The sequence below is a fragment of the Lepidothrix coronata genome, unplaced genomic scaffold (genome assembly GCF_001604755.1).
Source record: "Lepidothrix coronata isolate B3197 unplaced genomic scaffold, Lepidothrix_coronata-1.0 Scaffold9, whole genome shotgun sequence".
Lineage (NCBI taxonomy): Eukaryota > Metazoa > Chordata > Aves > Passeriformes > Pipridae > Lepidothrix > Lepidothrix coronata.
The window spans coordinates 3,446,488-3,470,403 of NW_016690189.1; the positions used below are offsets into that span (position 1 = coordinate 3,446,488).

Below are 23,916 nucleotides of genomic sequence, written 5' to 3' on the forward strand. Positions count from 1 at the left end.
GGGTGTACACAGGGTGCTATCTGTGGTGTAAACGAATATTCTGGCACAAAGATGGTTTTCAGCCAGGTAGCAGAAGTACGTCTAGCAAATACAGGTTGTTTTTCTATTTTAATATATGTGTTGGGACTATTTTGAAGCAGCTTTTAGAATTTATGAGGTAGATAATAATCAGCTGTCAAAATTAACAGCATATATATTGGCACATTTAATTATTTTACAACTGTCATTATAGATAAAATAAATCTATTATGTAAGGGGTTATATTTATCAAGTATATGAATATATATTAGAGTTTCAATTTTCCTGAATTTTCTAACTTCTTAAGTCAACTATCACTAACTAAAAAAGATTTTTCTAATTTCAGTCAAACTGGGAAGGCATAGGAGAATTTATTGTGTATGGTACTCAAGATGAAGAGTTTGTAAACAGCGTTTTTATTTTGACTTTCCAGAGTAATTTAATTTAGTAATTTACTAGCTGGCAGAGTTTGTGTCTACCCAAACAAGCCCAAACTCAGCTGCCGAAAGACAGTGATACAAGTCTGGGAGCTCTGTGGTTGTATGTTTAGTTCCTACGCCTGAACTAACTAATGTACATTGGTTGAGTTAGATGCATTCTGTCTTTTATGGAATGATAAAAACATGCCTATGTGCAGTAGTAACCAAACTACTATATTCCAGGGTGTAATTCATCTCTGATTCAGGACCATAGGTTTGTGCTGATGGTCCTGTAACTTGGGCAAATAAATGCTACCGAGTATCTGAGAATGTGTGGAGCAAGCTCATGTCTGTATGCAAAAGACACCCTGAGCAGCAGGGTTTGTTGATGAAACATACGCCTTTACATTTGTATCCACTTAGCATGTAATATGTATGATGTAAAAAGTAGAAGAAATCCTATAACACTGCCTTTCTTTATGGTGAAAGAGTAAAGGGGAGGTTTTACTGTTTTGCACATGTATGTACTATGTAATACAGATGCGTGAGAAAATCAGATAGACAGGTATCCCAAGTGACTGACCCTGGGCTAATTTCATGTTGATAACCTGGAGAAGAGAAGGCTCTGGGGAGACCTTATAGCACCTTCCTATACCTAAAGGGGGCCTACAAGAAGACTGGAGAGGGAACTTTTACAAGGGTATGGAGTGATACGAGAAGGGGGAACTGCCTTAAGATGAGGGAGGGTAGGTTTAGGTTTGGTATTAGGAAGAAATTCTTTACTGTAGGGTGGCGAGACACTGGAACAGGTTACTTTGAGAAGCTGTGGATGCTCCGTCCTTGGAAATGTTCAAGGCCAGATGAGATGGGGCTTTGAGCAACCTGATCCACTGGAAGGTGTTCCTCCCCATGGCAGGGGGTTGAAACAACATGATCTTTAAGGTCCCTTCCAACCCTAACCGTTCCATGATTCTGTAATTCTGTGATTAATAAATATGGATGAAATTCAAAGCAACACCACGTTTACCGTGCAGATTCCAACTAATAATGCCAGAAGGGAAATATGTTGTTATGAATAGTGAGAAGAGGGAAAATTTTGATGGAGAAATGGAGGGAAAAGGGAAATTGCAGAAAAAAGAAAGCAGGAAATAGAATGGACAGAGGAACAGAGCATCTGAAGCTGAAGTTCTTCCTTTGTACCTTGGAACAAAATGGCCATTCGTTGAACAGGAGCAGGCATACTGAGAAACTGTGCCAGTACTACAGTTTTGGAAATAACAAAGCCTGCTCTTCACCTTCCATCTGTATTTAGGAAGTAGTTTTGATTTCAGCAACTTAAAGGTGCAGAAATTCCATTGATATGTCCATCCAGATTTACAGCAGTAAATCTTAAGTAAGAAAAAGAAGTAGCAATGGTACTAATAACAAGAACAGGACAGCTAGGAAAGACAAGAGAAAATGGTCTGTGTCCAGTCAACATGTAGATGTTCCCTTCCATGCAGCTGTTGTTCATAGTCTTGAACCTCTCATGTCTCATGGTTGGTTTTCACCATGTTTTTTTAGCACTGAAGACCTTTTATGAATATTGAAAAATTCCAGGACAGAACAGCAGGAGTCTTTGTGGAGTTGTGTATTTTTGCCCTACAGCTCACTAACCATTTGCAGATTATTCGGATTTTGGAGTTTGTTATTATTCATACTCTTTCAGTTGATGAGGGAGATGCTTTATTATTGCCTCTTTTTTTAAATTCTTCTTTCTAGGACTGTGTGATGGTGGGTCTACATACTTGTGGAGATCTGGCTGCAAATACACTACGTATTTTTGCTGCCAAACCTGAAGTCAAAGCAGTTTGCAGTGTGGGCTGCTGCTACCATCTGTTGTCAGAACAATTTGAAAAACAAGAAGGTAAATCTTCTGAGCTTAACTTGTGGCTGCAAGTTTGCATATTGAGAATATTATACCTTTTAAAAACCTCCTTGTGTTTTTTCCTTTCCATTGGCTTATTTAGAACTTGTTTTAATAATGTTATGTGGGTCATTCACTCCCGGATGCCCTGTAGCTTTTCCGTTATGCCAATATTCCTAATATTCTTACTGAGATTAGGGACATTAATGCATAATGCTTTTATGTGGTTATGCATACAGCTGGGTTTATTCCATTGCTTCACTTATAAATGTGGAGGCTTTTTTGGTCCAGTATGTTTCTCTCCTTTCAAAATATTTTGTACCAAACTCTGTCCTTGGGTGTCTACATGCAACATCCCGTTATATTGAGTTGTACATATACAACTATGAGGAGAATTAAGTTCTTGTAATGTAAGGTAATACTCAAAAAACCACCAATTTTGGTGCTGTGATCTGGGTCATTGCCAGTTTAGACCATCATGTACATACATAACAGTTTTTCTTGGGGACACAATCTGAAAATTATTTTGGGATTCACACTATAGGCAAATTTTCCTTCAAATGTGAAGGTTTTTCATTTTTGATAGAAAGCTGGTATTTTTACTTGGAAGTTCTTTTACCTGAAATTCTGCATAATGATAAACATTTAAGCAGCTGGCTTTCCTGAGGCAAGTGGTACATAGCTGAGCTGCCTAAATGACCAGATGCCAAAGTCCTAGAACCTGATCATTATATCAAGCAAACCCGAGAAAGGGGTGGATTGGCAAATTTTATTTCAGCTCTTTCAGAGAACTTCACAGAGAGAAAGGCAGGTGAAACCCAGCTGTTGCTCTTTAACAGTTAGCTGCTCAGGCAGTCTGTTCCAGATTGATCGTGACTGATATGCTAGCTCTTACTTCCTTTAATAATCTTTTCATGTTGTTTTTGTTTTGCTCTGCAACAATTTTAAAGTGTTTTTGAAGTGTATTAGTTATTTCACAATACTTCAGCTCACTCCAAAACCAAAAGGAAAATACAATTGAAGTCCCTAAGTCATAGAAATGCAATTAGTAAAAAATCATACAATTCCTTTTACACCAAAGCTTTAAGAAATTAAGAACTTTCCATGTACTTGTGTTTGAGTCTGAGTATCTGAAACATTTGGTTGTTTCTTATTATTGTGAAGAGGACATGGCTTCCTGTTCTAGCTGTAGGATTATGTTTTCCAGACCAGTGCATAAGGCTGTACCAGATTATTATTACTCAGACACCACCAAAGAATCAGGTGTTCTAAGTTCAAACAAACAGATATACACGCATTGTAATAAAAGAAACTGCAGTTTCATAGCAGTATGGAAACGAAGCCAAATTGCATGTTGGAATTTCTAGCTGTTTGATTTTTCTCAGCTTGAAGGATAAAAATTTGGACAGAATAAAAGAAAATTACAGTATTTTTTTTCTTGGAAAAGAACACATCATGCCAGTGATGCTGAAAAAAATAGATTTTTTTTTTTGGTACTGTTACTATGAGGGTGCATATTCTAATGCTGTTGTATTCCCCTGCTAAGTCATGTACTGTGTGGCTTGTTTATAAATGTGCAGTGGAGAGCTAAGAGTGCAAGGACTGACAATATCTAAAATTTCTTCAAAGGAAAAATGAGAAAGAGTTCAGACTATATCATGTGTCTGCTCTACCTGTGCATGGATTTCAAACTGACAAAGCATTCTAGGGGGTGCTAGAGGACTGTAACTAATCAGATGATATTGATCCAACAATTCACTTGTACAAGCAGTAAACTAATTTCTCTTGCAGCTCTCTGATGCGAGTGAATTTTGGTACTGCTTCCAAAATGGACCAAATCATAGCATTTAATTAGCAAGTGGCTTCTGGAGGTTATCTGGACTGGATGATGGTGCAAGGCAGGGCAAACGTAGAGTGTGTTATTCAGGGCCTTGTCCATTCGTGTTTTGTATACCTACAAGGGCAGTGATTTAGCAATCCATTTTAATGTTTGCCCTCGCCGTGAAATTCTTTTCCTCATATCTATTCAGAATTTGCAGCTTTTGTGCATTATCTATTGTCTTTTTCATTTTTCACCACCGAGAAAAGTCCAGCTTAATCTTTTCTGTTCCCTTTCCTTTATGTAGTTGAAAATAGCAGTTAGATCCCTCCTTGACCTTTTCTGCAGCCCTTTAGTCTTCTTGCCACCGATAAATTCATTTCAGTAAGTCATAGTGGTGGACTGGAGAGCCCAAAGAAGCACTCTAGATACTCTGACAGGTTCTAAAAAGGGGGAATAATCACATCCCTTAGCCTGCAGGCTTCACTATCAAGCTTCAGAGTACTATCAGTTTTCTGCCTCCTTTAGAGTCCACCTGTCTGAGTCATATCTTTCCATTTTTTCTGTAAAGACACTTGCTGAAAGAGTTGCTAAAATCAAGGTAAACTATGACTGTGCCTTTCCCTACTTCATGGAACCAGTCACTGCAACACAGAAGGCAGTCAGTAGTTTATCAGTCCCTTGTAAATTCCTGCCCCCTATTCTCAATCTCCTTGTTCTTCATAGGCCTGGGCATGGTTTCCAGGAAAATTTTCTCCATGAGCTTATTGAGACTTACTGAGTTTATTCAGGTCAGATTGAAGGTGGGTGTGGTCTTTGCCTTTTTCCTGTAATTGGGAACTTCCCTTGATAGACATGACCTGTCAAAGGTGATAGAGTGTGGTCTTCATGTGACAGCGGTCATTTCTCTCATCCTGAAATGCATCCCATCTGGTCACGTGCAGTTGTGTATTTCCAGTTTGCCTGTGTGGTCCTTGGGCCAATATAATCTCTACTGTAGGTAGTACTTCACTTGCCCGGGCTCTGACACTAAGCTCAGGGAAGCTACTGGATGATCTAGGCATCAGTCAGAGATTCCAGAGACCTGTAGAAGCTTTACATGGAGAGACTAGTTTGAATATTAGGATGCAGTGATGGATAGGAGATCTTCCTAAGAAGCAAAGAGAATTGGCCAGAATTTGCTGCAACACAGGAAAACACTTATTTGTTTGAAATCAGTCCCGTATGCAAGGTTTTGCCTGCAAGGACACAGTGGGAAATTCTGTTATAAAGCATTTTATAGTTATTTTGTCTTGACTTAGTGGCTTCAAAGTTTTAAAAACTCTTAAAAATAGCATTGCTCTATTTTATATTATCTTTTTGCCCTCCTTCAAAGTTTTTTATTGTCTCGAGCTGTGTACCCTTAAAGTCAAGGTTGTGGCAAGTCCAGCTCAAAGCTCTTTCCCCCTAAGTAGCACATTTTCCATCTTTACTGCTTCTTTAATGTAAACTCAGATGGTTGTTCTCATAAGCGTACTTTAAGCAGATGAGCCACCTCACAGAAGAGCTGCTGTGGACTGTTGGTTGCCATAACCTGAGACGGCTGGGCAGTGTGTTGTTTGGCAGTTAAGATTTAATACCAGGATCAGTCTTGTTTGAGACCAGTGAAAAATTGCTTTTTCACTTCATATTAACTGGAATTAACTGATACTGGTAGGGAGAAAATGTACCTGTTTTGATGCCTAACATAATATTTATGTCTGAGGCAGTGAGTAGACAAAATATCAACAAAATGTTACTATAGTGTTCTTGGTGGGCTGCTGAATCACCTTGGTTATCTTAATTTTGGGGGATTTTACGTTTCTCATATATCCTAAAGATAATAAAGATATTACAAGATTTCCTGATTCAGGTTGCCATTGGACTTGCTGTGAGTACTTTGGGAGCATTTCTGATGAAAGTAGTGCCAGCAGTCACAATCTTGGGTAATGCAAGCAGTATACAGTGTCCTTCTATGTCTATAAATAAACTAAATTCATCTGGAAAGTTTTGTTAAGGGGCTACGTTTCCAATTATGCTGGGAATAATTGTGAACTCTTACTATCATGAAAGTTTTTGCTTTGATTTACTAGTAGCTACAGCAATCAAGAGGTGCTATGTAATGTCAAATTTCAACTCAATTTAAAAAAGTTGAAGGCAATGGCATTTAACACCTGTCTTTAAATTTCACTGCTCTTATAAGCAGTACCAAATTCTAAGTTTCAGTTAATAAGCTCTTGGAAAATTCTAAGTAGTTTTATCTTTGGCTCTCTCTAAGGAGAACTGTCTGTTTATATAGAGATTCTTCTAGGGATAAAATATACATAGCCATTAGAATAATTTATTCTTTGAGGTTTTTCTTCCCTGTTACTGCATTGGATAGTCAATTACATCAGAGTAGTAAGGATTTTACTATTTATTAGAGACTTTTTACATACACCTATTTACATAATGAACCATTATGGCAGATTTCTGGAAAAATTCAGTCTGCTCATGATTTTTAGGGTTAGAACAGTAAGCATCAGGAGAATAACCACAGGGTGTGATTAGACTGTAACAATTGATGAAATTAACAAGGATCTGAATAGTTACTATTTATAAGTATTTGAGAGTTTGAAATAAAACATAGATGTAGTTGTATAGGTACTTTCAGTGATAGCTCTTTTTGAGGTTGGCTTGAGTACTGCAAATTATGAACTCCAGCATTTGTAAGGATTTCTAAAGTCAGGTCACTGCTGGGCACAGGAGTTCTAGAGCCCTCTGGAAGCTGTGGAGAGTAGCTTCTCAACAATGCACTCTGGAAGAAGTCAGCAAAGCTTTTGCAGGATAAACTTTAAGCCTTAAAGGCTAGTGAACATAATTAAGGGAACCAAAAGGGTTGCAAAGGGTAGTCAAACTTCACATGCAGAATTTTATCAGATTTGTGAAACCTGAAAAGGCCTTGAGTAAGGTGGATTCAGAGGAAAAACTTTGAAACTGAATTTTCTGAAGGATTCCTTATGCAAACAGAATGGCTTCATATCACTCCATTCCACTGAAATATGAAAGATTGCTCACTGTTTCAGAGTATTAGAGTACAGATGATTTATGTGTTTCCTAGGTATATTTTCACAGATATTCCATAGCCAGTGTCTTAAAATAGGTAACTCTGACTTGTAATCTCTCTTGAGTTGGGTTCATTTCTCCCAATGGTTTAAACCAGCACATATGGCCAAGGAAGACTTAGTCTTTCCCATGAAGGAAAAAGGCAATTAAGTAGTTTATCTGCTTTGTTTGGAATAACAGAAGTAGGCTGAGAATCTATGATGTCATGGAAGATAGATGCTATGGAGGACTGAAAAAGGTTATTTGTGTTTTAGTACTACCTTGAAGAAGTTTCTGAGTGTATACAAAGAGACAAAGTAGGATGTATGTGAACAAATTTGAGGAGGGTAACAAACAATAATTTCCGCTGAAAAGTCTCAGAAGAAAAATGACTTTTCAACCCACTGATTTACATCATCAGTCAAAAGCAATTACGTTTAGGGTTGGGATTCAGAGAGCCACAAAGCCTCTAGGGACACCAGGGCTGGAGAAGGCATGCACGACATTGCACCAACATCACTACCTCCACACCTTTCTGAATGGGGTCGTCTCATGGAACTCGAGTCAAGCTTATTTTTCTAGTAACAGTAAAACTGTTGGTCTGTTGTGTTATAAAGACCATATTTTACTGTAAAGCTTTGTGAAGTAAAATTTACATGTTAACGCCCTAGAAGTTGTAGTATTATTCTTAGATGAAAATCTATAGATGGGCTAGTATTAAAGGTATTATAGAAGCTTGTCCTATTCTCTTGGATTTCCTTGTAATCATCTGTGAACATACAGAATTATTAGCTGTTAAAAGGGTTTTACCTTTATCTTACTTCTACTGTCATATATTTTTTCTATAACTATTAAAAAATAGAAACATCAATATAAAATTGCTGATGTTTTATTACAATATTTGCAGCAGTTATTTTATTAGATGTGTGATTTAGTCTTTTTTCTGGGTGAGTTCTGCAGAGGTACCTGGAAATATTTTGTGTGATTTAGTCTTTTTTAGGATTTAGCTTGGAGGTAAATTTATAGCAATTTAACTAATACATTCTAGGATTATACCCCAGCATAGCTTCAGTTCAGCTCATAAAATGATTACCTAAAATTCCCCATTTTGTTAAGTGTTCATGGAAGGAGTTCTGTCTGATTCTGTACTGAATTATAACATGATTGCTTCATGCGCTGTTGACACTCGAGCTGTTTACTGTGAAATCTTCCATGGAATACCTGTACTTTAGATGTTTCTCGAGTGTTTTTGGAGATTTATACAGTTTAGAACAGCTGTTGTGTTCTCAGATGGAAGCACAGTAAGGTATTTAGTGAGCTATATAATATTAAGTATATCTGAAAGTAGTTGCAGGCATTAAAAGAATTTCCAGGGGTTTAAAATGTAGCTTGTAAATATATGAACTTTATAGTGATGTATTAATCCTACAGTTTTCATCAGTATGCTTGAGAGTGGATTGGATATGAAAAACTAAATAGAACTTAAGGCAATATTGTAGATGCGTGGTCAACTTTGAATATACACAAAAAATTCACTTGAAGCATGAGTTTCTCTTGCTTTTTCTCCTACTTTACAGTTTCAGTAATTTAAATGAAGATGGTGCTTTGCCTGATTATCTTTTTCAAAGGTGTCATAAATTCCTCAGTATTATGCATGAGTACACTGCACTGATATTGGGATTGTAGCTGAGAGGGTAGTAACTTTAACTTGCATAAATGATTAATTTGCCTGGAGGACGGTGTAAATTAGAAGGGATTTGCTTGAAAAGATCAATGATTTCATCTTTCTAACCCAGTTTTCAAATTTTTATTTTGAAATATTTTAACATTTGTATTAGAAAGGATTTTTAGTGTGAATCATACAATAGCAACCATGGCAGTCATTGTTTTCTTTGAAGAAAAATAATATACTTAATAAGTTCCTACTGCCATCCCTGCAATAGAAATACCCATGTACTCATGTACTCATAATTAGACTTAAAGTTAATTAATGTTTTAGAGCTTGTCATGAGGCACCTACAAATCTTAGCACATTCCTAGTGCTGAAATCAATTGTAAGTTGTTTTATCAAATTACATATTTATTTCTAAAGAATTTTCTTTCTCCTTCTGCTAATCATTCAGAATTAAAATCCTGTTCTTAAATCATGGTACTCAAATCAGTATTCACCTGCTATGAGCCTCTGACATTCCTCAGGGCTAAAAAGGGAGCAAAGTGTGAGGTTGTGTGCAGAAGATTACCAGCTTGCTGTTACTCTCTAGAGATCAGCTGAGACTGGGCACTAGAAAACCAAGGACTTTGCGGGGGGGAGGGTTCTTTATAGTTCTTTTTCTTTTTCTTTGCTTAACTTTTATTAAATGAATTCTACTTAAATGTATCTCAGACTGTTGGTAAATTTGAAGTTCTATTTCTGCTGTCCTCTTTTTAACCCCATTACATGATTTATTCTTAAATATGCCCCAGTCACCTTCCTGTGCTAAAAAGCCAGGATCCCAGCCAATTTGTAGGGTTTTTTTAAGAAAGTAGTAATTCTTATTCAGCATTCTAAAAAATCAGCTGACAAATGTGCTAATGAAAACTCTAAACATTTAGAGTTTGACTACATTTAAAGCTGAGTATTAAGAACATCTATAAAGTAATCTCTGTACTTTAGTTTCCCCACATTTGCATTAGTGTTAAACATGAAGAATTGTGTTGTTATTTAAAATATAAATGATACTGAAACAAACTGAGCACAGATTGTGATGCAAATGCTTCTTGATGTTTTGAAGAAACAGCAAGAGCCTTTGCAGCTGCTCTTTTCTGGAAAACAAACATTCTGCCTTGAAGCAGAACAGTCTTTCGAAATTGGAATAAACAAATACACATTGTTCTGTGTGATGCTTAAAAGATGTTTATGATAGAATAAGAACACAATGAGAAGTCCTGCTGCATGGAGTGACTGCCTGGCCTATATCTTGTGACTCATGCTGTAGCATGAGGTGCCAGGAGGATTTGCAAACTTTTCTCTTGTCCCTTTGTTTTTTTCAGTGGATTTTTGTAAAGGACATTACATTCACTTAAAATTGTTTTGGAAAATGTGAAATTATCAGAAAGTCAGCATAAACCAAAAACATGTGTTACAGCAAAACATGTTTTTTATAGCACCACCACAGGTTTTTGTACTGGATGAGAACAATTAAGTGTTTCTGCTACCATTAACTACTGTTCTTCTTGCCCAATCCATTGTGCATTCTGTAAAGTAAGAGAAAAAGTTGTGCCTTTTTTTTTCCTCCATTTTGCAGAATGCTGCGACAAAGTGTGGGGATTTCCCATGTGTCAGTACTTGAAGGACAAAGGCTGGTGGTGTGGACGCAATGCTAGAATGTCAGCATGCTTGGTATGATTCCCCTTCTTCTCTTTTTCCTATTGAGAGCTTTGTCCAGATGTTATAGAATTCATTGTTTTTGGCTTCTAATCCTAAAGCCATGACTTTAATCCAAGACTATACAGACTAACATCATTAATGTTGTAAGCATGATAAATTATATCTAAAAAAATAGTATTGACCTTTCAGCTTTATATATTTTATGCTTGCTAAAGGCATGAAAAAATGAGTAGTGACAGAAGTGCATTTTAAGATTGTACGGAAAGGCCAAACCTTTGCTGAAACCTAAACAAGGTAACCTCTCAGGATAACAGTTCCTAGCCAAGGACTTAGGGGGAAACAAGGTAATTGTCGAAGGATTGCAATCAGTAACTCCCCCAATGCCTTCATGATTCATAATATTGAATGTTCTGACTGTTTAAAACTTGAACAAACCTGCCCATTCCAAAAACTAGAAGAGCTCTAAAATCCATGAGGCTTAAGAATCTGGAAACATTTTTTTTAACAGAGCACCGAGAGATTAAATACTTTTAAAGACCTAGCCTCATCAAGATAGATTGATGAACTGTTGTCTAATTTGAAAAAAACAGATAGGTACTGAAAATTTTAACCACTTTTAGTTAGAAGATCACTATTCCTTCCCTTTATTAATTTTTCATTTCTGGTATCATAATGAATCACATCAGGTTATGGCTAGCCTCTGCTGCTTGCTCTGTACCTCTGTTACAGAGAACAGTGTAGACTAAAGACTGAGTATAGGCTAATGTATTGAGGTTACAGAAACTTGAACTAGCATGATAATTAAATGCTATCAGAAGAAAGTATAGGAGGACAGTTGTTTAGTATTCATAAGGCTTAAATGTGTTACCCTTGGAAAGTAAAAGAAAAGAATTGTTCATTTTAGAGATGTTGCTATAAAACATCACAAAAAATTGCTTTCTAAAGAGATTTGCCTTTTCTCTTTTTCTTGTGTCATACAATACCTTCCTCAGTTGACACATTACCCGTTTCCTCTCCTATTCCATTTCTTTTGGAAAAAGTTTGGGCTGTTTTTCAACAATGTTAGGAAGATAAATTTTGTAACCAAATGACCCCCAGGAGACGGTACTGTTCATGCCATATATATCTATTTTAGATTTCTCAGAAATCACAGAAATTTGGCAGTTAAAAGCTTTTTTTGTTTAAATATTCACAAAAGGCAAAGAGTTCTCTTGTGTCACTAGATACTTCTACTGTTAAGAGTGTAATTCTGTATATGCATTTTTCATGACTAGGATTTTCCTTGCCTTCTAGGCACGATCTTTCTAGGGGTAAAGGCTGGCCAGCAGAGACTCAGTCTGCTGAGCAGTGACACTCAGCATTCAAATTCATTCATGTGCCAAGGGTCAAAGGTGTTGGGTGAGAGTTTGATTTTCAGACCCATACAATACATGTTAGAACCCACATCCACCTCCTAAGCAGCAGCATATTCATGCTGGTATGAGAGCTATAGCTTACACAGCAAAAGACAAATATCATAGTTGGCCAAAGTCACGAATGAACTGCATCTACTTGGACTGTGTTTAAAGAACAGTCCGAAATACAAGGTTAGTTCTATAACTAGGAGAAGGAGGAGTGGATGATTGAGTAACAAGGAATCTTATTTAGTGTAGTGAAGTTTGGGGACTAAAGGAAAATGACCCATAAGTGGTGAGGCATTTCTGGTTTGCTGTCTAATTTGATGTAATATCAAATAATTTACTGAGTTTTTTGTCTTTATTTCTACTACAATCTTTAAAACTTGTTTAAAATTTTATAGGTACAGTATCTTTTCAACTGTAAAGGGATATTCCATGCTTCTAATTATTTTTCATTTTTTGTCACTATAGATCATAAAAATCAAGTAGTCTTTAGCACCTACATCAGCGTTTATAGTATGAAGAATCTAGTGGAAAATAATGCACAGTATTTTAAACTGCAGTCTTTCTGAAGTTTTATTTGATTTAACTTTATATACAACAGTTCAATTTATCTGAGTACTAGGGATTAAAACTAATATTGTACATTGAATGAGTGTTTACTTTTAAATAGTCAAATATGCAAAGTGAATTATTTGTATTTCAGTAGGAACAGACTCAAGAAAAATGCATTTCTTTGTAGTATTTTCACTGAAAGTAATCCTCTGAAATTCTGGTACAAGACAAAGAAAAACAAACAAATTTTGTGTGTATCTAGTTCCACACAGTCAGATGTTGTTAGTTCTCCTGTAAATAAACCAAAATAACAGGAGTAGCTGATTAAGAGTACCTAAAGGTATTAACACTTTAAAGTGTGCAAGCTTGTGTTATGTCACACCATTAGTCTTTCAACATGTCATCTCCTCTGACTTTTATACAACGTGTTTATAAAATGTTATGATAAAGAATAAACATATCAGCAATTTAATTCCTTGACTCTTAAAGGCTTTGGAGCGAGTTGCAGTTGGCCAAATGGTAAGTAATATTGTTTATTTTAGCCATTCTAAGATAAAATGTGTTCTCCCCCTTTTAATGTTCTTAATCCATGGCCTTTTATTGAACTCCTGCATATCTGGAATCTAAAATACTGGCATATACTACGTCAAATCCTGATAGATAGCATGTGTCATCATGAAATCACATTTTTATTGCTGTGGTTGTACTTAGTGAATCTGTTTTCTTTTGACAATTAAGAGTCTGAGGAAAAAAAGCACAGCTTAAAATTTAAGGCATTAAAATACCATTCCTAACTTCCTTCACTGTCTTTCAGCTAGTAAATAAATTCAGTGCAAGTGTCCTTCTGATAACCCCGGTTTGGATCACTCTATCCCAATGTTTTATCAACTAATGTAAAAATAGACATTGTTATGACAAAAGCTTGAACCTGTTAGAAACATCATCATTCTCATTTTTATCCCTGTATATTTTTTCCCTGTGAATATTTTGAATTATTGTTGTGCAAGTTATCCTTTAGGGGATGGTGGACACCAACTGTGCAAGTATTTAAAAGGAAAGCCTGAGAGACTTCTTTCCAAATGTAAGCCCACTGACCCTAGTAGTTTTTTCCTGTAAATTTTTAATTGACAATCTTTAGCTATTTTTATGCAAACAGATCTTCCATGCACAAAGATATGAAGTTTTCAGTATGTTCTTTTTTTTTTAACATAGTACTTTCTGCATGGTTCAGACTACAGTGTATGATGATTCAGCTAGAGAATTATGCCTTTTGTATTCAAAACAGCTTAGCTAAATTTTTATTTATTTTGCATATTAGAATTTGGATCATGATCAGTATGCTTTCCTCTGTTCTTTTTCCCTCCATCAACCTTTGATCTTCAGAGTTTGAGTTTCTTTTTTTTTCTTGCATTTATGGTTATTTTAGAATCTGACCCAAATACATAATTTTGACTGGATGCAAGAATGTTAGTAAATTGTCCTCTTAAATCTGTTCTGACTGACTGTAAAGAACTCAAGTCAATAAGTCATTAAGGAAGCCAATACTGATTTTGTTACTCTAATCCTTATTTCAGTGCCAATTTTAAATCCTTGCTGTTGTAAATTTTTTTGCAGCTGCCTACAGAATCATTGTTTTATCGAGCTGTTCTTCAGGTTATTATAGAAGAAATGTATGGTGTTACGAAAAGGTAGGAAGCTCTGAATTCACAGAATGCCAACCACAGATCTGATTCTCTTCCACCTCTATTCTATAGAGAAAGTATTTTGTATATAGACATTAGTATTAAAATGCAGGAAAGATTTACTCATCCTAAATCTATATCACAAATTTATTGCCCTTCCTTTACCTGTAGCTGAAGTAGGTCCTCTTTAGTACTGGATAGATGGGTGAAACATATCTTCACCAGAGAACACTCAGCAAATTTACTAAAAAGTCAGTGTAATCCTGGGCTACCCTGTCATGCAGAGGTCCTGGCAGCTTTAATACTGCAGAAGGGAAAAGGCATTTCTATTTGTCCTGAGAAAAAATGCTGAAAGCTCAATGGCCATGATGGCTGTAAAGAGCTACTCACTGCCTGTGCCTACCCTGGCAAGTGCTGCCTCCTTGTAGAATGGGATTTGGAAAGCTTGCTGCTGAGGATCTGACATCTCCATTGTACTCTTTCTTGTGGTTGTAGCTGGATTAGATTTTATCTAATTCTGGGGGATGTATGCCTGTTGACACTTGAAACATGTCCAGAAGCACACCTTCCAGTTTAATTTAATTTGAAAATAACCCATTTTTTGAGCTCTGATACTATTCCACAGTGTGAACCAAGGCATGAGAGGTGGGGAAAAATTCACTTCAGCAATATACTCCAGATCTAAAATAAATGCTAATGCTGATACCCGCAAAACTTATGCTAAATGTAGAGTCAGACAACTTACCCTTCAAAAGGTCAAATTCCTGAAAGAAGAAATACTTCTTTATTTTAAAATTACGTAAAATATCACACAAAAAATCACGGCTGCTAAATTGTAGAGAAAAGAAAAAGTGTGAGATAGATGTTTTATTTGTTAAAGGAAGTAATTAAGATTATACTTTTGAAATTAAAGCAATGGCTACCTTGGAAAGACCTCCCCCACCCCCAGTTTTGTTTTTGAGCATGATGTTATATGGCATGGAATATCCCTATGGCCTGTTCTGTTCAGCTGTCCTGGTTGTGTTCCCTCTGCACTTCTTGTGCACCTTCAGCCTACTCACTGAGAGGCAGAGAGAGAAACAGAAAAGGCCTTGATACTGTGCAATCACTGTTTGGCAGTAGCTGAAACATTGGTGTGTTACCAGCACTGTTTTAATCACAAAGCTAATCACAAGCACTGTATGGGCTACTGTGAAGTTCTATCCCAGACAGATCCAGAAAACATCTCTTCCCCAGTAGCTTGTTATAAGAGTCAGATGCCCGTCTTCATAAGAATGACATAACAGCATAACCATTAACTGATTTCCAGACTGCATCAGCCCAAATGTTCAGGTGTATCTCAATATTAAATATGACAACAGAAAAGATTCTCAGTGAGTGGGGGTCTTTGACAGCTAAACACATTAGAACTGCCACTGAGTGAAGTCTTTCTGTTGACCTCAGTAGATGTTAGTTCTGGTTTTTAGATAAGGAGGTAGGGTTTTACTAAGAATAAAGAAAAGGAAAGGTTTCAAACTAAGATATTTCTATCCAATATTTCACTGGGAGGGTGGGGAGGAGTGTATTTCTTGTTAAGTTATTCAGTAGCTGAAAATTCTATATCTGAAAATTTAACTCCTACACTGCACAGCTGGAAGAGGAATTATGTTAGGACACAGTCAAGAAAATGAATTCAGACTAACAAAAACTTTGCATGTTGTTTCTCCAAGATATTTTAAACACAGAGAAGAGAAAAAAAACTCGAGTGGCCTGTTGGGATTCTTCCTATGTAATTTTTTTTCCAGTTTTTATGCATTATTTTAACATGTTTTCTGAAAAAAAAAAACCACATTTTGGGCTGCCGACAAAAGCAGACTATTCAGTTGTAAGCAGGAGAAAATTCTGGCATCATTTAGTGAAATAAAAATTGCAGGGATAAGAACACAAGGTAACAAGCAAAGTGGCATTTGCTCAGTCCAGCGGTTAATGATAAATAAATTACAGCAGCATTATAATAAATTATAGAAGTATGGAAGGAAACATCTGTCAGCAGAAATAAGAATTTTGTCATTCATATAGGGAAATAAAGATATTAGTGAAGAAATTAAAAACAAGCTTCAACTAACTTTCAAATTTTTACATAATAACCTTACTACAACTGTAACACAATTATAAAATTGCTGTGTCTAGAAATTACTTCAAGTATTAGCTTGATTGTTTTAAGTGGAAGGAGGAAAATGGGCAGTTGTTACTAACTTCGCAGTAGTAACCGTCCAACTGATTTATTTCTCCCGAGTTAAAAATTAAGTTAAAAATACATGAATTTCTGTTGTTGGATATATAAAAGCCTACATCTCAATGCTGTATTTTCAGCGATCGACATGTTGGAAAAACTTTCTCCAAATCATCCTCCTTCATAGATTATGTCAGAAGGTCTCTGAAAAAGCTGGAACTGGATGATTCGAAGGTGAGTCACTAAATAGAGACTAAATGAAATACTTATATCCCTGTAAGTTCTTGAAGTCAGCACCACAATGGAATGTTTAAGCCACTGACTTGATTTACTTCCTATATTGCTGTGTGAATATAAAGCATTATCATTTTTATTAATATTAATATTAATAGAGCAAGTCCATGCTTGTTTATATATATTAAAAAAAAACAACATCAAAGTTGACAGGGTTTTATGGGGTTTTTTTTGAAACAGACTTCCATGTTTAAATTCTTTAAAATATTGTGATTTAAAATTACCTTATTCTAATGACTTTATATAAAACCAATCCTTTTTTCTACATGGTGCTCATAATCATGATTTTTTTAAGGCTTTCTGTTATTTCTGAAATAAATCCTACAAATCTCCTTTAAGGCTAAAAATATAATACAGTATTTTATACATGTTGTCATTTAGAGGTGAATATACTTTTCAGATGCCAAGTGAAGCAGGCATGAAGAACTTTTTGCCTGTGCTGATACTATACATCCCAGTAAAAGTAACTCATGCATCCTTTTAGACCAGCTGAAATACTATACTATACAAGCATGTTCCCTATTTATCTTTTATTTAAGTTTAAACTGAAAGAGATCCAAAAAATTATGAATCATGAATCACGTAGTAAATACTTTGACCCCTTTTGATTTTCTTTTTTTTTGTTGTTTTTTCAATATTATCGTGATCCTTTTGGACACCTTTTGAAACTGAAAATGTAACATTATAGCAAGATAGGCATTTCAGTCTGTGCAGTATGTTTCTCTTACAACTTAGTTTCCAATGTATTTCCAGTTTAGTTTAGCCTTTAGACAGTCTTCCTAAGCTGCCTTTGAAGACCTTTGAAGGCCTAATACCTCTTTTTTCCTTTAAATTAATAAATGTCAAGGAGAAGTATTAAAATAACTTTCCTAGATAGAGAAAAATAAGTAAATTCAAAATTGAGTTTTAAACTTATCAAATCTTTTGGAGATCTTATTTATGTTCTTGAGTGTCTTGTCGTAGTACTACAACTGCTTAATTGGTCAACAGATGGCAACATAACATTAGGCATGGAATACCAATGTGTAAAGATCACAACCATGCTGTGAGAACAAGTTGTGCAATGGAGACACTAGAGAGTACTAGGCAGATGGTTAACAAATTCAGTACCATCAAAGAAGAAGTAGGAGTGGCAAGTATGTAAAATATTTAAGGTAAATGTTGTCGTAGTCTTTCTTAAATTAGCGTTTAAAATCTGTAGTCAAAACGTCAAATCACTTAAAATTTGCCGGGCACATCAAGCATGAACTATGAGAAAAAAGCAAAACCAAATAAGCAAATAAATTCAAATGACATTCTTACAACATTAAGAAAAAGACTTATGCCTTAAGTTTGCAATATTTTAAAAGGATTATATTTAATTCTGTTTGCAAACATAGTTACTTGTTTGCTCTTCTGTATAAATAGGCACCAACATCATGCATTCACCCCAGCTGAAAGTAAAATATGTCTTTCTCTCTGTGTGTACAGTCACCCAAAAGCAATAGTGCATTTTTTGTGCAATACTCAGTTTACAAAATCATTGATTAAACTCTGCTGGTGGAAATTTATTCACTGTTTTTTTTTAAAACCAATAGGCATAGAAACTTTGTGTTAAGAGGTCTGATTTTAGACATGCTGCCTTTTGCTAGAAAGAGTCTGGACAAATGCAAGTTGCCCTGAGAGAAAGATGTCTGTCAACACTGCTTCAAACTGCACATTTGTGTGATTGCTAAAGACCTGATTCAAGTCAATGCTCACTTTTGCTTATGTTTCTCCTCGTTTTATGTGCAGCTGGCTGCATACTGAAGACTGGATTTTATGCTGATGTAAACAATATTATTTTTTATTTCCCAGCTATGTTGAAATCTGCAGCAGCACAAAAATAATGCTATTCTGATACTACTGAGAGGAAAATTGTAACTGCGCCCTCATCAGTGGTTCTGACCCTGCAGTTTTCACGGTGGAGTCAGGACTATACCTACACAATACTGGAGAATGTGTTAAATTCCTCTCTTCAGAAAAAAAACCACTTACATAGCTAAAAATGTGATGAAGTCTAAACATTTGCTCTCAAAGACAACAAAAATCAGAGAAATTTATGTACAATTTGTTTTCTAGCTCTGTTTAGAAATGAGTAAAAGAGCAGCTGTTCTGCACAGACCAAAAGTCTACTTTGTCTCTGGCAGAGGCCAAAAACGGATGCCTTGGGAAAAATATAAGGTGGGAGTAAGCATATAGGAAGCTTATTTCCAGAATAATCCAAAATGTCCTTGTCATTCACAAAAAAAAAAAAAAAAAAGAAGGCAATCACTGTTTTAATACATAAATTTATTTAGGTTATATTTAAAAAGCAGCTAAAACTTGGTGACACTGTGTAATACAACCAGAGAAGTATGAGAAAAAATTGTTTCCATATGAGTCTCTGTTTTACATGTGCAAAAAGTTTTCTAAAAACCAGAAGTCAGTTGCTATACCCTTACCTACCAGTGCTGTAACCTCGCTGTAGAAGACTACCAGATTTGAAGGCACAATTTGCTTTTAGTGAAGCCATGTTATCTGTCACCTACCACCTCCTTATTTTCCATGGGCCTTACCATAGTTTCCAGCAGGATCTCCTCCATGATCTTGTCAGGCACCAAGGTGAGACTGACTAACCTGTAGTTCCCTGCGTCTTCCCTTTTTCTGTTTTTGAAAATGGGTTATGTTTCCCCTTTTCCAATCCATGGGAACTTCACCAGGCTGACATGACTTCTCAAATATTCTGGATAGTGGCTTAGCAACTTAGTCTGCCAGTTCCCTCAGAACCTGCAGATGCATCTCATCAGGTCCCATGGCACTGTGCATCTTCAGGCTCCTAAGATGTTCTTGAACCTGATCTTCTCCTACAGTGAGTGGTTCTTCATTCAGTCAGTCCCTGTCCCCTTCTGCGACTTGAGTGGTGTGGCTGGAACTTGCTGGTGAAGACTGAGGCAAAAAAATTGTTGAGTAGCTCAACATTCTCCATAACTCATGTAGCCAGGTCTCCTGTTTTCTTCTGGAGAGGGCCCACATTTTCCCTAGTCTTCCTTTTATCACTGATGTACCTATAGAAGCCTTCCTTGTTGTTCTTGATGTCAGACAGATTTAATTCTAAGAGGTCTTTAGCTTTCCTAACTTGATCCCTGGATGCTTGGACAATATGTCTGTATTCCTCCCAGGCTATCTGTCCTTGCTTCCACTTTTGATAGTCTTCCTTTTTGTTTTTGATTTTGTCCAGGAGATCCCTGGTGGTTTTGCTTGGTTTCTTTGAGCTTGGAGAAGATGACCCTTGAATATTGACCACCTTTCTTGGGCCTCTCTTCCCTTCAGGGATTTATCACATGGTACTCTGTCAAGCAGCAGGACATGTTCTCCCATCTCCCTTGGTTGACAGGTGCTGTTAAATAAATCCAAAGATATTTGATAGACATTGTGCTATTAGTTCAATTGTATTGGAATTCCTAAATTACTTCTCTTTGCTACATTGACTTTGTGCTTTTGCAAACTCCAGACTATTTAATTTTGAGTTTTAAAGCTGGTAGACAATAGTGAAATCAGAGTTTATGCAAAGTACAATTTTCTTTTTTACTAATTGGTTATTTTTTGTCAGACGAGGTTTTTTTTTTAACACTGGGTAGATGAAGATGTGCTTCTCTTAGCTTACCATTGACTATCCTTGGGTTGTAAATTCTCCTTAGCAGTGACTAGTGGAATATCATAAAATGCAGTTTGCAAAGGAAGAGACATATGATTAAGAATCTTACTGTGTGGTTTAACTTTACTGTTGTTTTAAAAAGTGTTAAAAAGCCTCATACTTAAGACTGGGGAACTGTCAGTAGTGAAATTGTATAGTACATTAAGACATGAACTAACCTGAATATATACAGCTGTGGATGTAGTCTACCAGGACTTCAGGAAAGCCTTTAACACTGTCTTCCACACCATTCTCCTGGAAAAGCTGCAACGTACAGCTTGGACAGGTGTGCTCTCTCCTAGGTTGAGAACTGGCTGGATGGCCGGGCCCAGAGAGTGGTGGTGAACGGTGCTGCATCCAGTTGGCTGCCGATCACTAGTGGTGTCCTCCAGGGATCAATGTTGGGTCCAGTCTTATTTAATATCTTTACTGATGACCTGGATGAGGGGATTGAGTGTACCATTAGCAAATTTGCAGATGACACCAAGCTGGGGGGGGAGTGTCAGTCTACTGGACGGTAGGAGGGCTCTGCAGAGGAACCTGAACAGGCTGGATAAACGGGCTGAATCCAGTGGTATGGTGTTCAACAAGACCAAGTGCTGCATCCTGCACTTTGGCCACAACAACCCCATACAGCACTACCGGCTGGGGACAGACTGGCTGAAGAGCAGCCAAGCAGAAAGGAACCTGTGGGTACTGATTGACAGCAGACTGAACATGAGCCAGCAGTGTGCCTAAGTGGCCAAGAAGGGCAATGGCATCCTGGCCTGTATCAGGAATAGTGTGGCCAGCAGGACCAGGGAAGTGATCCTTCCCTCTGTACTCAGCACTGGTGAGGCTGCTCAAGTGCTGTGTCCACTTCTGGGCCCCTCAATTTAGGAAGGACATTGAGGTGCTGGAGCAGGTCCAAAGAAGGGCAGCAAGGCTGGTGAAGGATCTGGAGCACAAGTCCTATAAGAAGTGGCTGAGGGAGCTGGGGTTGTTCAGCCTGGAAAAGAGTAGGCTCAGGGGGGACCTTATTGCTCTCTACAGCTGCCTGAAAGGAGGTTGTAGTGAGGTGGGTATCAACCTCTTCTCCCAGGCAACCAGCAGTAGGACAAGAGGGCACAGTCTTAAGCTGTGCCAGGGGAGGTTTAGTTTAGACATTAGGAAGAAATTCTTTATGGAGAGAGTGATCAGGCATTGAAATGGGCTGCCCAGGGAGGTGATGGATTCACTGTCCCTGGAGGTATCTAAGAAGAGACTGGATGTGGCACTTAGTGCCATGGTCTAGTAGACAAGGTGGTGTTAGGTCAAAGGTTGGACTTGATGATCTCAGAGGTCTTTTCCAACCTACTTGATTCTGTGATTCCGTGATTCTGTAATTTCATTATCTGTTTTATGTTATTTTACACTATATTACATTGCATTATTTTTAACTACCTTAGTCGTGGAAAAGTTGTAAAATTTGTTGTAAGGTATGATTTCCCAAGTGTTTTGAACTGATCTAAGACATTGCTCTGCTAAAAGGGTTGTCTTACTGCTTTCATGTACTCTTTTACTGTTCCTGATAATGCTTGTACAAGAAGAAAGAGGAAACATGGAATTGTGCAGTCAGTGCAGTGGAAAGCAGTCCCTCTGAGGCAGCAGAGGATTTGCATCTGTTTAAACAGACTGTGGAATAGCATCCTTAGGCTGTCTCTCCTCTGTAGGGCGTGTACAGCATTGGACAGTAAAAGAGACTTTCATTCAGTCAAAATGTTCAGTCTAGGAAAAGGCAGAGCTCTGAAAAAATGCTTTCTGAAGAGATGTTAAGTGTGGTATTACTAATTGTCCCATACCTTGTACCTGAGTGCTTTCTTTTCAGCTCAATCAGCATATCTGTGGGACTGCAGTCCAAGCTGGGTGTGCTCAGGCACATGGTATCTCATGTGCTCTCAGGGCTCTGTTGACAGTCTCGTAGATGAGTCAGTCCTATGGCACAGTTTTAGTGCCATTTCCAGCATATGGTATAGTTATAACTAACTTAGCAGAGACCTTGCTAGGTTCGCTTGGTTGTTTCAGCTGTTTGAGCAACCAAAGAAATCAGTTTAAAAGAAGATTATACCACCATTACAGTGCAAAGAGGTGTTTTTGTTCACAACCTGATAAACACCCAGAGACATTGTAGCTACATAAGGGAAGAAATACTAACCAAAAATTCTCCGTATGAAATGTAGGTTACTTGAGTGTCAGTAACATCTTGAGCGTCAGTAGCATAAGCTAGATCTTTGAGTGCAGAATCAATCTTAAGACAAATACATGATAGATGTATTTGAGTTTTTTCATGTTCATAGTTTCAACATCATAATGAAAGAAAAAAGTTCAGTGCATATATGTGGAAATTTTTTTTTGGCTACACAAATGCATGGCAACCCAAAGAACAGTTGCATGGACAACTTGAGTGAATGAATGAGGCTTGCTTTGCATGTGGAAGTTCAGTTCTTCTCCTGAAAATGCAAACAGTAATCTACTCCTACTTCACCTTGGAAGGATAGCAGATGGTTGTGTCGGGTACCTTTTAGGAACCAAAGGCAGGTAGCAAGCTGTTGCAGTATCAGCCAAAACCAGTGTTATCTGGGTTTTAGTCTTCTTCCAAGAAATTGGCCACATGGCTAACTACCCTTTTCATGCCCGTCTCTATTAATGCTTTTTGGTGGACAGTTTTTCTTTTTTCCAGTTCACCAAACTTTTATCTGAGACACAGTTTGGAATACTACCTAATCTATCTGTGACAGCAGGATGCATTCACTCAAAATGTGTAATAAACAAGGAGGGAATGGAAAAGGACATACTTGAGTATGGCAATGTCCAAGAGACATTTTTGACCCCCTTTTTATTTGTCAAACATTTCACAGCTTGTTTTCTTTCAATTTGAATGCTTCATCTTGAAAAATGAAGAACATAAAGGAAGCAAAAGCAGAAAGGTTTCATGATCACATTTTTCCAAATATAGATCTTTGTATTTTAATTCCAAATAGCCTGTAATTTCAAAAATCCATTATACTAAAACCCTATTAATATGCAGTTGAAATGGAAAGCTTATAGGTCAGAGGTTAAATAAACTATTTTGTTTATTTCATGACTGATATATTTTAGTTGGTTTGACTCTTTAGAGGGGAAGAGAGAAAAAAAAGAACCTCTAAAATATTTGCACAGCTCTACAGAAAATAAAATAGCAATAAGATAAAAAAAAATTCTTGTTAGTCCACATTTGTACTGCCAGATCAGCTACTCGACCTTGCATCTGCAATTGGGAAAAAGTACTTTCTTAATTAAAAAAATATGATTGAAATACTACGAAAGTTTTTCTAAGCCCTGTTGTTTTAAGGCAGAGTTAGAATTTTGCATCATCCCTGAAAAATATTTGTCAGATCTTGCAAAAGCTTCCTGTAATGGAGACTAACAATGTTGCCAGTCCTTAATTAACCTC

The 23,916-nt window shown here is 36.9% G+C and overlaps 1 protein-coding gene across 1 annotated transcript in view; it reads left to right on the top strand.

Annotated features, from left to right (window-relative positions):
- The window catches only part of METTL25 (methyltransferase like 25), a 45,169-nt gene that overhangs the window by 16,761 nt on the left and 4,492 nt on the right, over window positions 1–23,916 (top strand). Inside the window, 5 exon segments of the mRNA XM_017804478.1 lie at window positions 2,199–2,343; window positions 10,549–10,643; window positions 13,073–13,102; window positions 14,198–14,271; window positions 16,618–16,711. Coding sequence (XP_017659967.1) covers window positions 2,199–2,343; window positions 10,549–10,643; window positions 13,073–13,102; window positions 14,198–14,271; window positions 16,618–16,711 — 438 coding nt within the window.